This window comes from Schistocerca piceifrons, chromosome 1, assembly GCF_021461385.2.
Source record: "Schistocerca piceifrons isolate TAMUIC-IGC-003096 chromosome 1, iqSchPice1.1, whole genome shotgun sequence".
NCBI classification, from domain to species: domain Eukaryota; kingdom Metazoa; phylum Arthropoda; class Insecta; order Orthoptera; family Acrididae; genus Schistocerca; species Schistocerca piceifrons.
The window spans coordinates 995,714,643-995,727,749 of NC_060138.1; the positions used below are offsets into that span (position 1 = coordinate 995,714,643).

The 13,107-nt window shown below is 40.8% G+C and overlaps 1 protein-coding gene across 1 annotated transcript in view; it reads left to right on the forward strand.

Annotated features, from left to right (window-relative positions):
* The window catches only part of LOC124777052 (thyrotropin receptor-like), a 476,722-nt gene that overhangs the window by 229,325 nt on the left and 234,290 nt on the right, over window positions 1-13,107 (forward strand). Inside the window, exon 8 of the mRNA XM_047252324.1 lies at window positions 11,469-11,552. Coding sequence (XP_047108280.1) covers window positions 11,469-11,552 — 84 coding nt within the window. The remainder of the gene's footprint in view (window positions 1-11,468; window positions 11,553-13,107) is intronic.

The window sequence follows — 13,107 nt, forward strand, 5'->3', positions numbered from 1 at the left end:
AAATATGCGCAGGCTCCATGAAGATTGAATAGCGTACACGAAAAATAATGTCAGCTTAGTGTACCCGTTTCTGATAAGCATGCGAAATTCATGGAGCTCTGTTTCTGTCATTCTCACTTGTGCGTGATATTCTACATAATTAAAGACATTCATTTAATATGAACAAAGTCAGATAAAACCCGGTGGTAAAAATTTTTACGCTTCATATAAAATTCACGTGCAACATTTGTCAAAAGTTCACCGTGGATTATAACCTAATTTGAACTGCCTGAGGCAGAAGGTGATAACCTTTTAGCACATCTGCACCACACTGTCAGAAACATGATACACGCCGCACATATTATTAGCTTAGTTTAAACGTGTTAAATAAAGAATAAGTAAATTCAGCAAATTATTCATTTTTAGTAACAATGTTGGAAACGAGCTTAAAATAATGAATGAGCAGTAATTTTGTTACAGAAACATTCTGAGTATTTTTAAAGCATAATTTCATTCAAGCAGTTGAAAGAAATAATACACGCAGTCTTTTATATGGAAGCGGAAGATGTAATTTGCGTGACATGTCAGTTGGAGGCAATTTTTGTTCGTATTGTGCAGTATATGTCTTTTCCATCGCATAATTCTACAAATATTATTCTGAACTGGCATTACCGAACAACAGAACAACCGATAAAATATTATATACTGTGAACCTGAGTGGACGGACCGATTAAAATCACACATTTTGAAATCTGCTTACAAAGGTGATGGATGAATTTCACGGGTCCAAAAACCATTTATGATGTTTTCGAACATAATGCTGTACCAGTACATATATTCAGACACTCCCGTATAATGCAAAATTACCTCTATATGTCGCAAGAGTCGGATCCGCCAGTATAGAACATGGCGGAGAGTACTGTGTTGTCAGTAGATAAGCAGTAACGGCAACGTAAGGGGTCAAGAGAGCTCAGTGACTTCGAAAGTGGACTAGTCATCGGATATCATCTGAGTAACAAATCCATCAGGTATATGTCGACCCTTCCAAGCTCCACAAGATGGTGATTGTGATTGTAAAGTGCCAACACTCGCAGATAAACCGAGACCAAGACAGCGAGCATTGAGCCTCGAGGAAGGTGGTTGTAAAAAATCGCGTGAAATGTGTAGAAGTAATCACTCGTGAGTTCCAAAGGGATACGAGCAGTCTATTTAACGTAATGACTGTGAGAAGGGAGTTAAGAAGAGTGGTGTTCTGGGAACCAGTGATTTGGAGTTATGAGTCACTCTGCACCCTGTGCCAATACGATGGAAGGGTTTGAATTTGGTAAATGCTAGGAGAACGTTACCTGCTGTCATTGCAGCACCAACAATGAAGTACACAGGTGGTGGTGGTGCTACAGTATGGAAGTATTCTTCGTGGTTTGGGTGTGGTCTCCTCGTTACTCTTAAGAAAATGCTAAATGCAGAAGGATATGAAAGCATTTTACAGCATTGTGAACTGCGTACAGTGTAGAAACAGTTCGGAGAGGATGATTGTTTCTGTGCGAGACTGCACGCTTTCATAAAGTAGTATCTGTCAAGCGACGTTTTGAGGGGAATAACAGTCTTGGAATGGGCTGGCCTGCCTAACTCCCGACCTGAACACTTTCGGTTGACTTATAATGTCGACTTCCGTGCGAATCCCTGTGACCAACATCACTACCTTCTCTGGTTACCGCTTTTTAGGAGGAATGGGCTATATTCCTCCATAGACATTCAGAAACCTCATTTAAAGAGTCCCCAGCAGAGTTCGAGTCACCATAAAGGAGAAGGGTGGGCACCCGAAACACTGTATGTATGTAAGGCATGCTGGATTTAAATATTGCTGTGTATTAAGGGAGCAGGACGCGATAACTGCGTCCTAAAACAAACATGGAAAAAATTTTGTTCTACATGTAATCTGGAAATGCCTAGATGCAACACGGAGGAAAACATGAGGAGACATATTTCTTATGATTGCATTAATTGCGCAATGGATCACCACTTACGCAGAAGCTTTGCGAATTACTAGTAGCTGCTGTAGGGTATAATAAGAATGTAATTCTTTTTCCCTTTTTATCCGACAATAATCAGTAAAACCCCTTGTTGGCATCGTATTTATGTACAAAACATGTATCTCTTCAAAGCCATGGTAGCGCCAATGGTAGATCCTAGACCTGGTCATTGTATAGGTTTGACGAACGATTAACGCTGACTACTTTTACGTCCGCAGTCAAGAAATTCAGTATGTGTTTGATAAGGAATCGTAAATATTGTGGGGTGTGGTATTGTGTTGTGTGGGCTTCGCCTTTCAACCATCCTCACAGGCAAATATCTTAAGAGCTAAATTCCTTGGACATTTCTGCCGTTCTGTAGTCCAGGGAGTGTTAGGTTCAGATGATGAGCCACCTGACGACTGGAATGTGCGGGGGCCTAGTAGTGCTCGAAGAAGATACTCATCTTGGTAGTCAAGGGAACGTAATCAAGGCAACCTCTTCCAATAACGCCGGAAGCTCGTTTTCAAGTAAGTCTTTAGGTAACGGAGACCTGAAAGACGATGCAGTAACAAAACAGACCCAATCAATCGACCGTCTACCACACGTCAAACCAGACAGCGTTCTTGAAAATATAGTTCGTGGGACCGATGATGTGAATTATGAGTGTTATTGAAACCGTCACGAGAGAAAGTGGATTCGACAGTAAATGGTATTAATGAAATTACTCTGCGATTTAAAATTAGTCAACGACAAAATCCCAATTGCTACCTTCATATCCTTCTGCAAGGTATTGAATCCACAATAAATGGTAAGTACAAAGGCCAGGCACACGTGATGTCTCCCATTTTCTTGAACGTCGAACACCGATACGTGTAGAAATAGTGCTTGTTCTTGTTGAAAGACTAAGCTGTATCAGCTGAAAAATGCGTTATACTTCATCTACGCTCTGTCCATCTCCGGGTTCAGATGAAGTATGACTGCTGGACACTGCTCCAATCTGACACAGTTTAGTGCAATAAACATTCTTTAAACTGGTACTCTGCTTTTACAAAATCGTCTACTGCATTCCCTATTTAATCACAATTGAAAATTCGTTTGTGTAAACTCAAGCACAACTGCACAACTTGAACTTAAAAACGAACATGACAGTCGATAAATAAACCCACAGTAACAGGGGCACCAGCATGCAAAGTTAAAATTCGTCTCTGTAACCAACTTTATATTTGTAATAAATAAAAGCTGGAGACAAAAAAATGGCTCTGAGCAGTATAGGACTTAACATCTGAGGTCATCAGTCCCATAGAACTTAGAACGACTTAAACCTAACTAACATAAGCACATCACACACATCCATGCCCGAGGCAGGATTCGAACCTGCGACCGTAGCAGTCACGCGGTTCCGGACTGAAGCGCCTAGAACCGCACGGCCACCGCAGCCGGCAGCTGGAGACATGTTACATGGAATGTTTCATTCGAATTAGTCTGCACTACCACCTCTTAAAATATTTAATAATGCTCTTGAAACAGCCTGTTTTGATGGACGCAAAGCATGTGGCTGAGTGGCAAAGAAAAATTGTGTGTAAACTGCAGGTATTGAAAGTGAGGGGCCTAGCGCTGAACCTACACCGGTACTAGAAATTTCTTAGCATCACTTATCGCTCTTTTCCCCGGTACCAGTGATATGTAAATGTGAAAAATATCAAGTTGCGTCACCGCATTGTTGTTGTTGTTGTGGTCTTCAGTCCTGAGACTGGTTTGATACAGCTCTCCATGCTACTCTATCCTGTGCAAGCTTCTTCATCTCCCAGTACCCACCGCAGCCCACATCCTTCTGAATCTGCTTAGTGTATTCATCTCTTGGTCTCCCTCTACGATTTTTACCCTCCACGCTGCCCTCCAGTACTAAATTGGTGATTCCATGATGCCTCAGAACATGTCCTACCAACCGATCTCTTCTTCTAGTCAAGTTGTGCCACAAACTCCTCTTCTCCCCAATCCTATTCAATACCTCCTCATTAGTTATGTGATCTACCCATCTAATCTTCACCATTCTTCTGTAGCACCACATTTCGAAAGCTTCTATTCTCTTCTTGTCTAAATCATTTATCGTCCACGTTTCACTTCCATACATGGCTACACTCCATACAAATACTTTCAGTAACGACTTCCTAACACTTAAATCAATACTCTATGTTAACAAATTTCTCTTCTTCAGAAACGCTTTCTTTGCCATTGCCAGTCTACATTTTATATCCTCTCTACTTCGACCATCATCAGTCATTTTGCTCCCCAAATAGCAAAACTCCTTTACTGCTTTAAGTGTCTCATTTTCTAATCTAATTCCCTCAGCATCACCCGACTTAATTCGACTACATTCTATGATCCTCGTTTTGCTTATGTTGATTTTCATCTTATACCCTCCTTCCAAGAGACTGTCCATTCCGTTCAACCTCTCTTCCAAGTCCTTTGCTGTTTCTGACAGAATTACAATGTCATCGGCGAACCTCAAAGTTTTTATTTCTTCTCCATGGAGAAGCTACTCCTAACTTTTCTTTTGTTTCCTTTACTGCTTGCTCAATATACAGATTGAATAACATCGGGGAGAGGCTACAACCCTGTCCCACTCCCTTCCCAACCACTGCTTCCCCTTCACGTCCCTCGACTCTTATAACTGCCATCTGGTTTCTGTACAAAATTTAAATAGCCTTTCGCTCCCTGTATTTTACCCCTGTCACCTTCAGAATTTGGAAGAGAGTGTTCCAGTCAACATTGTCAAAAGCTTTCTCTAAGTCTACAAATGCTAGAAACGTAGCATACAGTTTCCTTATGGGTGGCCGGGGTAAACATTTGAGGCACAAGGCCACTTTGAGACTACACTAAAACACAGCAGGAGGTCGCATAAACGGCGTGAATGGAACCAGCTGTACCCTTGGGACATTGACTCTCGCACATTTCACTGCTTAAAACGATAGTTCGCAGTTCTTGACAACGTTGGACACTGCTGACAGCCCCCGGACGATTCAGTCCTTCTTAAAGGATATCGTGGGGCTGCGACGCCATGGGATGTGATGTGGCTGATTTGGAGGGTAGTGCTACCGCAGTTTTTGCCCTGTTATATAGGGTGGAACCACTGGAGACAGTTCAAAACCATTCGACGAAACTTGAACGTGATCCAAAGCAGAAAAGCACTTCCGTTTTGCAGTCTCCTGTTGTATTCTCCAACAGTTTATTGAACGCAACTTCTTCTATAATACAATAGCTGGCTGTACAATAGATGTAAACGTCCGTCGATCTAGCCGGAGATGTGATTCCTCTCAGGCGGTTGGTACTTCGATCGGCGATGCAGTACAGCGGCTTCGGTGATATCTTCTCGGAGACTCTGCTATAGCGGTTGCCATTAGCAGCGGACGAAGACTGGTCTGCCTTCGACCGGCCGGGCCTATATAGTGAGCTGGAGCCAATGGAAACCCGGTGTAGGAATCCGTGGCCGGATATGTCGCGGCGACCTCTGCAAGGAAAGGTTCCTATTAATCGACTGGAATCTTCGGCTTGTTTACCTGATGTCTTCGCCTGTTTGGCTGTTGGTTTGTTTCCCTCATAGCGTGACTGTTATGCGGTGCTTTCTGCCATATAGGGGAACCCGATGGCAGACAGTACAACAAGCATGTGCATAAAATGGCAAAGGGTCCTTCTGACACTCCCACCCTCCCGTTCGGCAAGAGCCTCGGCACCACCGGCACGTCTTTGTTAAACGCCTTACAAAGTTACTGTACCTGTAGACAGACTTCGACATACTTTCAGCTGACAAGGGGACGGTACGAACTTCACCTCACCGATTTAATTCATACTCTGTAGGGCACGACTAGGACATCAACTTACGTAAACGGGAAGATGCAACTCTCAATCAGTTTTTGAGAAAACCGAGTTCAGCATTTTAGGAGTGCTTACATACTTCGTGTGATTTCAAGGAACCCACAGCTGAGCGAGTAAGCAGTTAATGCATCGAATATGGTTACTGGTACTTTCTTCCAGTCCCACATTATTCTGCCGCTGTGCAGTATTAAAATAATCCCTCACAAATGTATTCCACCGGCGCAGCCCTGTGACGTTTATTTTTACATGCAGACGAAGAATCTTATAAAACGATTACAAAATTGTACCTACGAACAAACAGAATACAGAGATGGCTTCTAGAGAAGACAGCATATAAATTCAGTCTTCTGTCGTACACCATTAGCCGTCTGTACCAATATTCGGTGATGTGGTTCGACATGCGTTGTACGCCGCAAAATTATTGTGTGGCGACCGGGACCCGTTTATGAATGTACACCAAGTTTCTTTTGCAACAGGCACATTGAAAAGTCATGCACACGCAAAAATTCGTCATTCATCACACGTGCTCTATGTCGCAACAATTACTTTCTCATGTTTCTACGATTAGTACCATCCTGATTTGTGCAGTGCTCCATAGGTTACAGATTTATACTTCTCACAAATGTACATACAATAATATAAATGTAATTACTATACTGATTTGATTTAAAATTCTCGTGTTTCGATATTTTATTTCCAATCTCCATACGAAATAGTTTTTCCCCTTTTATCAGGATAAATGTTATTTAAATAATAAATGAATCATTGGATGTTGATAATTTGTAAAGTTATAATAAATATGCTGCTGGAACTAAACGGGAATGAAGAGAAGTACGAGCGGGGAGATTCGATCCAGAGACCTCGCGCTTACGGAACGAAGCGCTTACTGGCTCGGCTGCGGACTGCTTAAGTGTTAGCATCTAAAATTTTCAAATTCGATCTTCACGAAAACGATTGAGAGTTACATCTTCCAGTTTACGTACGCTGAAGATCTATTCGTGCCCTGCACACGCCGTCAATATGAATCAGATCGGTGAGAGGACATCTGTACGGTCACGTCGTGAGTAGCAGTAAGCTGCAGGTCTAACGCCTGACGGCATGCATCCCCTTTGACGCCCTTAGACTCCGCATGCCTGCAAACAGGCGTTATAGAAGCACTGGAGCGCCACTCACAAGGTGCATGTACAGGCAGATTTTTAAAATTGTCAAGAAAGGTGTGTGGGTGGCGACAAGGATATTGCCAAACTAGAGAGTCTTAGAGGGATACTTTGCCATTTTATTCGCACACATGTCAGTGTTCCAGCTCCCTCCTCCCCTTGCCACGTGATCACACTACAGGAGGACGCGAAACAGAAGTGCTGAAAAGCGTGACCACTCTTTGCTGCTTCATATCACGTTCAGATTTCTTCGAATAGTCTTGCACGGTCCCTAATGGTTTCACCCTATATACCAGAGCAAAAATTGCGGTCGCACTGCCCTCCAAAGGGATCAAATCATGTTCAGTGGCATTGCAGCCCCATAGTGTCTTTCGAAGATTACAGAATCGTCCAGGGGGTGTGACTAGTGTAGAGCATCGTCGGGAAAGTCGTTCTGTTGTTCATCGCACTGAGAACAGTCGTTTTAAACTGTGAAATGTGTGAGAATCAACGTACCAAGAGGGGCAGTGCTCTCACTGACGCGATTTTCAGTACCTCCTGAGACTTTGTCGTGTTGATTCTGAGCGGTGGTGTGACAAATGTTTTCCTCGGCCACCCAAAAGAAAATCGTGTGGTTTCAACACTGGGCGTCGTAGTTCTTACCTCCATCGCAGAGTCATTAAAAGAAGGAGTAAAATATAGGTAAGATTGGTATGAGATGACCTACCTTCCCGTAGTGTGACACGCCCGCGGTGGCATCGTGCAGAAAAGTGCTAAAATTTGGTGGCAATGTGACATCAGTATTATTAATCCACCTTACAGCTCACGTGAAATCCTATGCTCGGGCCTTTTCTTGTCGTGTGTCGACACCTTGCTCTTTGAAACATCACTGACCTGAGGGTGACCGCAGAGCGCCACGCTTTTGCACCGTAACAGAGGAATGCTATAGATACCTTTGACGCAAATTTTAAACTTCTGCGACGCTTTGGAGGCCAGTGATGGGGTCTGAAAGAAGTGAACCCTTAATTGTGTTGTACAGTGTAGATCGTGCCTAGGAAGGCAATCCATTGTTTAAGACAACCTTTGGTATAGCGATAGATTAAACTTTTAGGTGAAAACTAACATCAGTTGTGTAATAGTTATTTTAGAAAGCGAAGAGCAAAAGAGTTCTATTCTTCCTTGAGAAAGTAATTTGCGTCCCACAACAATTTGTATTTCGTTATTCTTGATTTACTATTCCTGCCTTCTATTAAAAACCCAAAAATTTCCGCGTTCTTAACTGGCCTTGTTCGAACCATTCACTAGCTTTCAAAAATAGAAACCGGTCTCTGCTGGAACCGACGCTCGATTGTCTCATCATAAATGTAGTACCTAGATGGGAAAAAAAATTGCCCCTTTTGGAAGAGTTAGAGATAACTAAATTTCTCAAGTGGTCGTAAAACTTGAGCCTTAAGGATCAATTGGCCACTAAAAACCGAATTTTAGGCTTCCATGTGTTTTACATTTTGCTACCCCCCCCCCCCCCTCCCTCTGCCCTCCGCATATTTACCATTTTCTGTCCATTCTCTTATCACTCACCCCTCTCCACTTCTCGTTTCTATTGACTGACATTTTGGTCCAGCTTAAGAGTTCTCAGTTCACTGAAATAGTTAATTTCTATGTTATCGCTAGATTCTCTACTTTTTAATTATTAAGAGTAGTTTTAGTGGGCCTATCATTTTTAATAGGCTGTGTTTAGCATTAGTTTACTTTAATCCCTGTTTATTATCAGTGCCGCCAGTCGGCGCTTTCATTAAGTTTCATTCTCACGTCAATTTACTGCACGACCCACTCGCTTCGGCATGTACTTTTTCTAGAACAGTATTTGTTTGCCACCGCGATACATCGCTGTGGTTACTAACCTGTCCTCGCACCCTGTCGTAGAATGGTTTGGTGAGCCTTCTTGTAAATATTTATATCAGGTCGTAGTGGAGTGGAGAAATGTACAGTAGTTTTCAAACAGCTTGATATTCTTAGAATCTACTTTTATATCTTACATATTACTAAACGCAAAGCTCCTTTTATAGATAATTAACTTTTATGAGTTTGGACGAATTTATTTCCACACATTCAAAAGACAATGGCAGATTTTACACGATTTTGTTCTTCTCTATATCCTCTTAAACAAACACTGATAGATAACTTAAGATGATTTTTGTATCCCAGCGCACTAAAATCTTCTTATGAAAACAAAAGTCAATTTTCTTGATTCACCTAATTGAACTTCCCGCGCTTCTTGTCCAATCGGAGGAAGGCGCCAACTCCGAACGAAATGTCGTGAAAACCCCGCTTCAGGAAAATCCCCTCCATAGTCAGCAAAAGTACACGTGAATGCTGCTGTACATAAATCATTAAATCAGCATTATTGCCAGTATCAGCAAAGCTCTGAGCTAATAAGACAATATCACACAGAAGTGAAAGCAAGTTCACTGTTCCATAATAATGGCAAATATTTGCTGATGCACACTCGAAAACATACATTTTATCGGTTATTTTTTTAGTAGAACGCTTAGGCGAAAAGGAATAGACTAGCACATTCGCATGCTGGAGAAGACGTTAAGGGGCTCCGGAACGCCCTATTCTTGCAATGTTAAAATAACGCTTATAAATTACATCTTTCCTCACAAAGTATTTGAGGTAGGAAGTTGAACTTTTTACAGATTATTTATTGGAATATGGGCTACAACTTAACACAGGGATTTTACAAAATTTTAGTTCAGTTATTAAAGATGATTTTTTTTTCAATTGTAATGAAAATTCACAACATTTTTTTGCAATTTTTTATTTATATATTCAAAAATATACAGTTTTTTGGAAAAAGGCTGTGTTAAATTATGCAGAAGGTACTGTGTAACATTTACTGAAAGTTCGAAACAAATATGTTTGGAAGATTCTTAGAAAACATGTAATTAGTATGAGAAAATAAAAGTTTTGGGAATCGAGCGACAAAGATTGGATTAACTTTTTAGTGCATTCCAGGTCCATAGGATGGATTATCTTCATCCCCTGCAAACTCCCCCTCCAGCTTCCTCTTGTTCCTCCTCCTGTTTACTCTTGCTTGTATTTCTAGACTCTTTACAGCCCTGTCTGCAGCCCAAAGGCGTTCCTTGTCAAAAGCAAGCATCGCTCGATGTTGTGTTCGTAGATTTTGCTACCATTTTCTTCAGTTGCAGTTACTGCAACACTGTTCCAAAAGGTGGTCATGTATAAACACTTATCACATTTCAGTTGTATTTCACTAGCAAGTCCTACGTGCTTTATTATGGAGAGTTCCAGACCAACTTCACTACAATGAATACATCTTACACAGTTTGAAAAAAATCCTTTGAGAACCGACATATCAAAAATTTCATTCACATCCGATTCGCCCATAAAACATTCATAGTTTTCACTCATTGAACCAAGCTTCTTCTGTTAAGTATTTTCTTTCCCACTTTGACTGCTATGGGCAGGTGTACTTGAGAGGTTAGGTTCACGCACTTGGTTATCGTCTTTATTGTTTACAGTAATAACACATACCTTTGGCTTTCCAACATTTCTCCTTTTCTTAAAAGCCTTCAGAAGGTTTCTAATAACTTTACTTTTACTCATTATTATACTTCAACAAAACAGAGACTCAAGAAACAGAATTAATTACGAATATTTTCGAGATAACGACAGAGTAAATCAACATGAAACAATCGACAATCACACCAGCGATATATATTGAACCATCACAGGTTAGCCACAACACATACTTTATCTCACATCACTAAAATGTACCTGATGAACACGGACGTTAATAATAACACCATTTGACAGCAGTTTAACAGAGCCACAGTGGGTCACGCCCATGAAGAACACATTTCAAAAAAAATTTAAAAATAGTTGTAGTCTTAGGAATTGAATAAATTATATATCTATTAAAAGGTAATAGTCTGCAGATTCAGAAAACGCAAAAAAGTAAAAATTGAACTTTTCATGATTTTGAGCCTTTCCGGAGTCCCTTAAATAACTGTCAGTGTTGCTCCCTTATTTAAATGTTGACTCTTTAAGACGGCATGACCAAGTAGTTGAACAAATTTATGCGTTGAAACTTAAATGAAGAGTTTTATCTCATGATGTTTCACAGCAGTTTTTTCCCATTTACGCCTAGTGACTAGTGACTTTCCGTCCAATAAAAGGCACCAAAGACAGAATGCGCTGATAAAATTAAAAGGAGAGTCTAGTGAACAGATACGGAGAATTAAGCAGCTATTGGAGAAAATATTTCCAGGTCACATAATAAAATTTTTTAATTGAATAAGATACCAACGTAAAAAGTTGGATTTGTTTGGGTTACGAGAGTTAATAACAAGTGGTTTCCCAAGGAAAATCCACTATAAATACAGTAGCGCACAAAGTAATGTTTATGTACGTTATTAGCGTTGCTTGTTCCCTGTTGCAGCACCTTCGGGAGGCATGGCTGACGTACAGCTTCCATTGTTGCGCCTTCAAGTTTCCAGCCAGGCACGACCCTGAGAAGCACAAGGTCAGTACCAGTTTTGCTTAGAATTCTTAGGGCTCAGCGGTCAACCTCATCATTATAACATTTTATGATATTGCTTTGTAAAAACATACAGTTTATTAGCAGTTCAAACTTAAAAGAGTTTTTGTTATGCAAAAAACGACTCAGAATTTGCATTTTCATTTCAAAAACCAACGAAGTATTCAAAAAAATGTGTGTGGAGGTGTGAAGAACGTCAAATTGACTTTTGTTTGTTTGATTCCCTCATTTACCAAACCGCATGGGAACGGAAGCGCCGGTCGCTTGCGGGACGAGGCTCAGCCTCCTCGGCTCTGCTCGGTCCTTCTCGGAAGTGTCCGGTACTGCGCGACATTTCATTTACTATTGCGGTATGGCATTTCCCCGTATGCACACCTCTCTTCAGTTCGGCAGAATCGAGGTGTCACCACGGTTTACTCTTCGCTGTTTCCTCGTGGTACGAAGGATTTTGTCAGGTCCAGTTGCTGTTTGCACTAAAAGAGACAATCTAGCGATGTATCGTCACAAGCCTTTAAAACGGAATGTGACTGAGATGAGAGAGGAATGAGAATTCTCCATATCTATTATGCAGTTCAGTAATCGGTTGGTGGTGTAAATTTGATATGAAATGACATTCCACTACCACGAAGAAAGAATTCAAAAATTTATTTGACAATGAAAGAACAAAAAATTACAACGATCGACAGGCGGGATTTGTTCTTCTGAAAATCAAGAAGCAATTTGTGCGAAATTTGCAGTCATTGACCACATGAGGAAACTGCTAGTACAAAAAGTAAAATTTCTGAAATCATAAGCATTATATCACAGTCAGTTCCTACAGTTTTCGATGTAACTGAACGAAGAGGTAATTTTTTTCTTTGAAAGACATCATGTTTACGCCAGTGACTGTTAAACTTTTTATTTCCACTATTGTGGGGGGAGATCAGGCTGAAATCTAAGAGATTAATCAGGAAGAATCAGTACGCAAAGATGAGGGACATGCAAGTGCTAAAAACAAAGAGATTCCCTTGAAATTCTCTAAAGCTATACACACTGCAATAAGGAATAGTCAAGAGTCACAAGAGGAGGAGGTATACTTGGGAAAGATTTCAGTTACTTTACATCATGGTCAGACAGTGATTCAGAAATCAGATTCTAGATTTTAAGACGAACCCAGGAGCAGGTATAGACTCAGATCACGATGTAGTAGTGACGAAGAGTAGACTGAAGTTTAAGATATTAGTCAGAAAGAGTTAATAAGCAAAGTTACTTGCATTCAGTTTTTCTAATATGTAGTGTAACTCACTTCAAGCTCATAATTACAATGTTCTGAGCAGTTTCAGACCACTCACTCCTTTGTATTGCATGAAGGATTGTAGCATTTAACTCATTACCAAGTGTTATTGTCAAATATATTATCATATGGGGTATCAAGAAAAATTTGTGAGTGGACTGATGATTTTTTGGTAGGGAGGATGCAGCAGATTATCTTCCATGGAGAGTAATCAACAGACGTAGAAGTAACTTTGGGCATACCCATGGAAGTGTGTTGGGGAGGAAA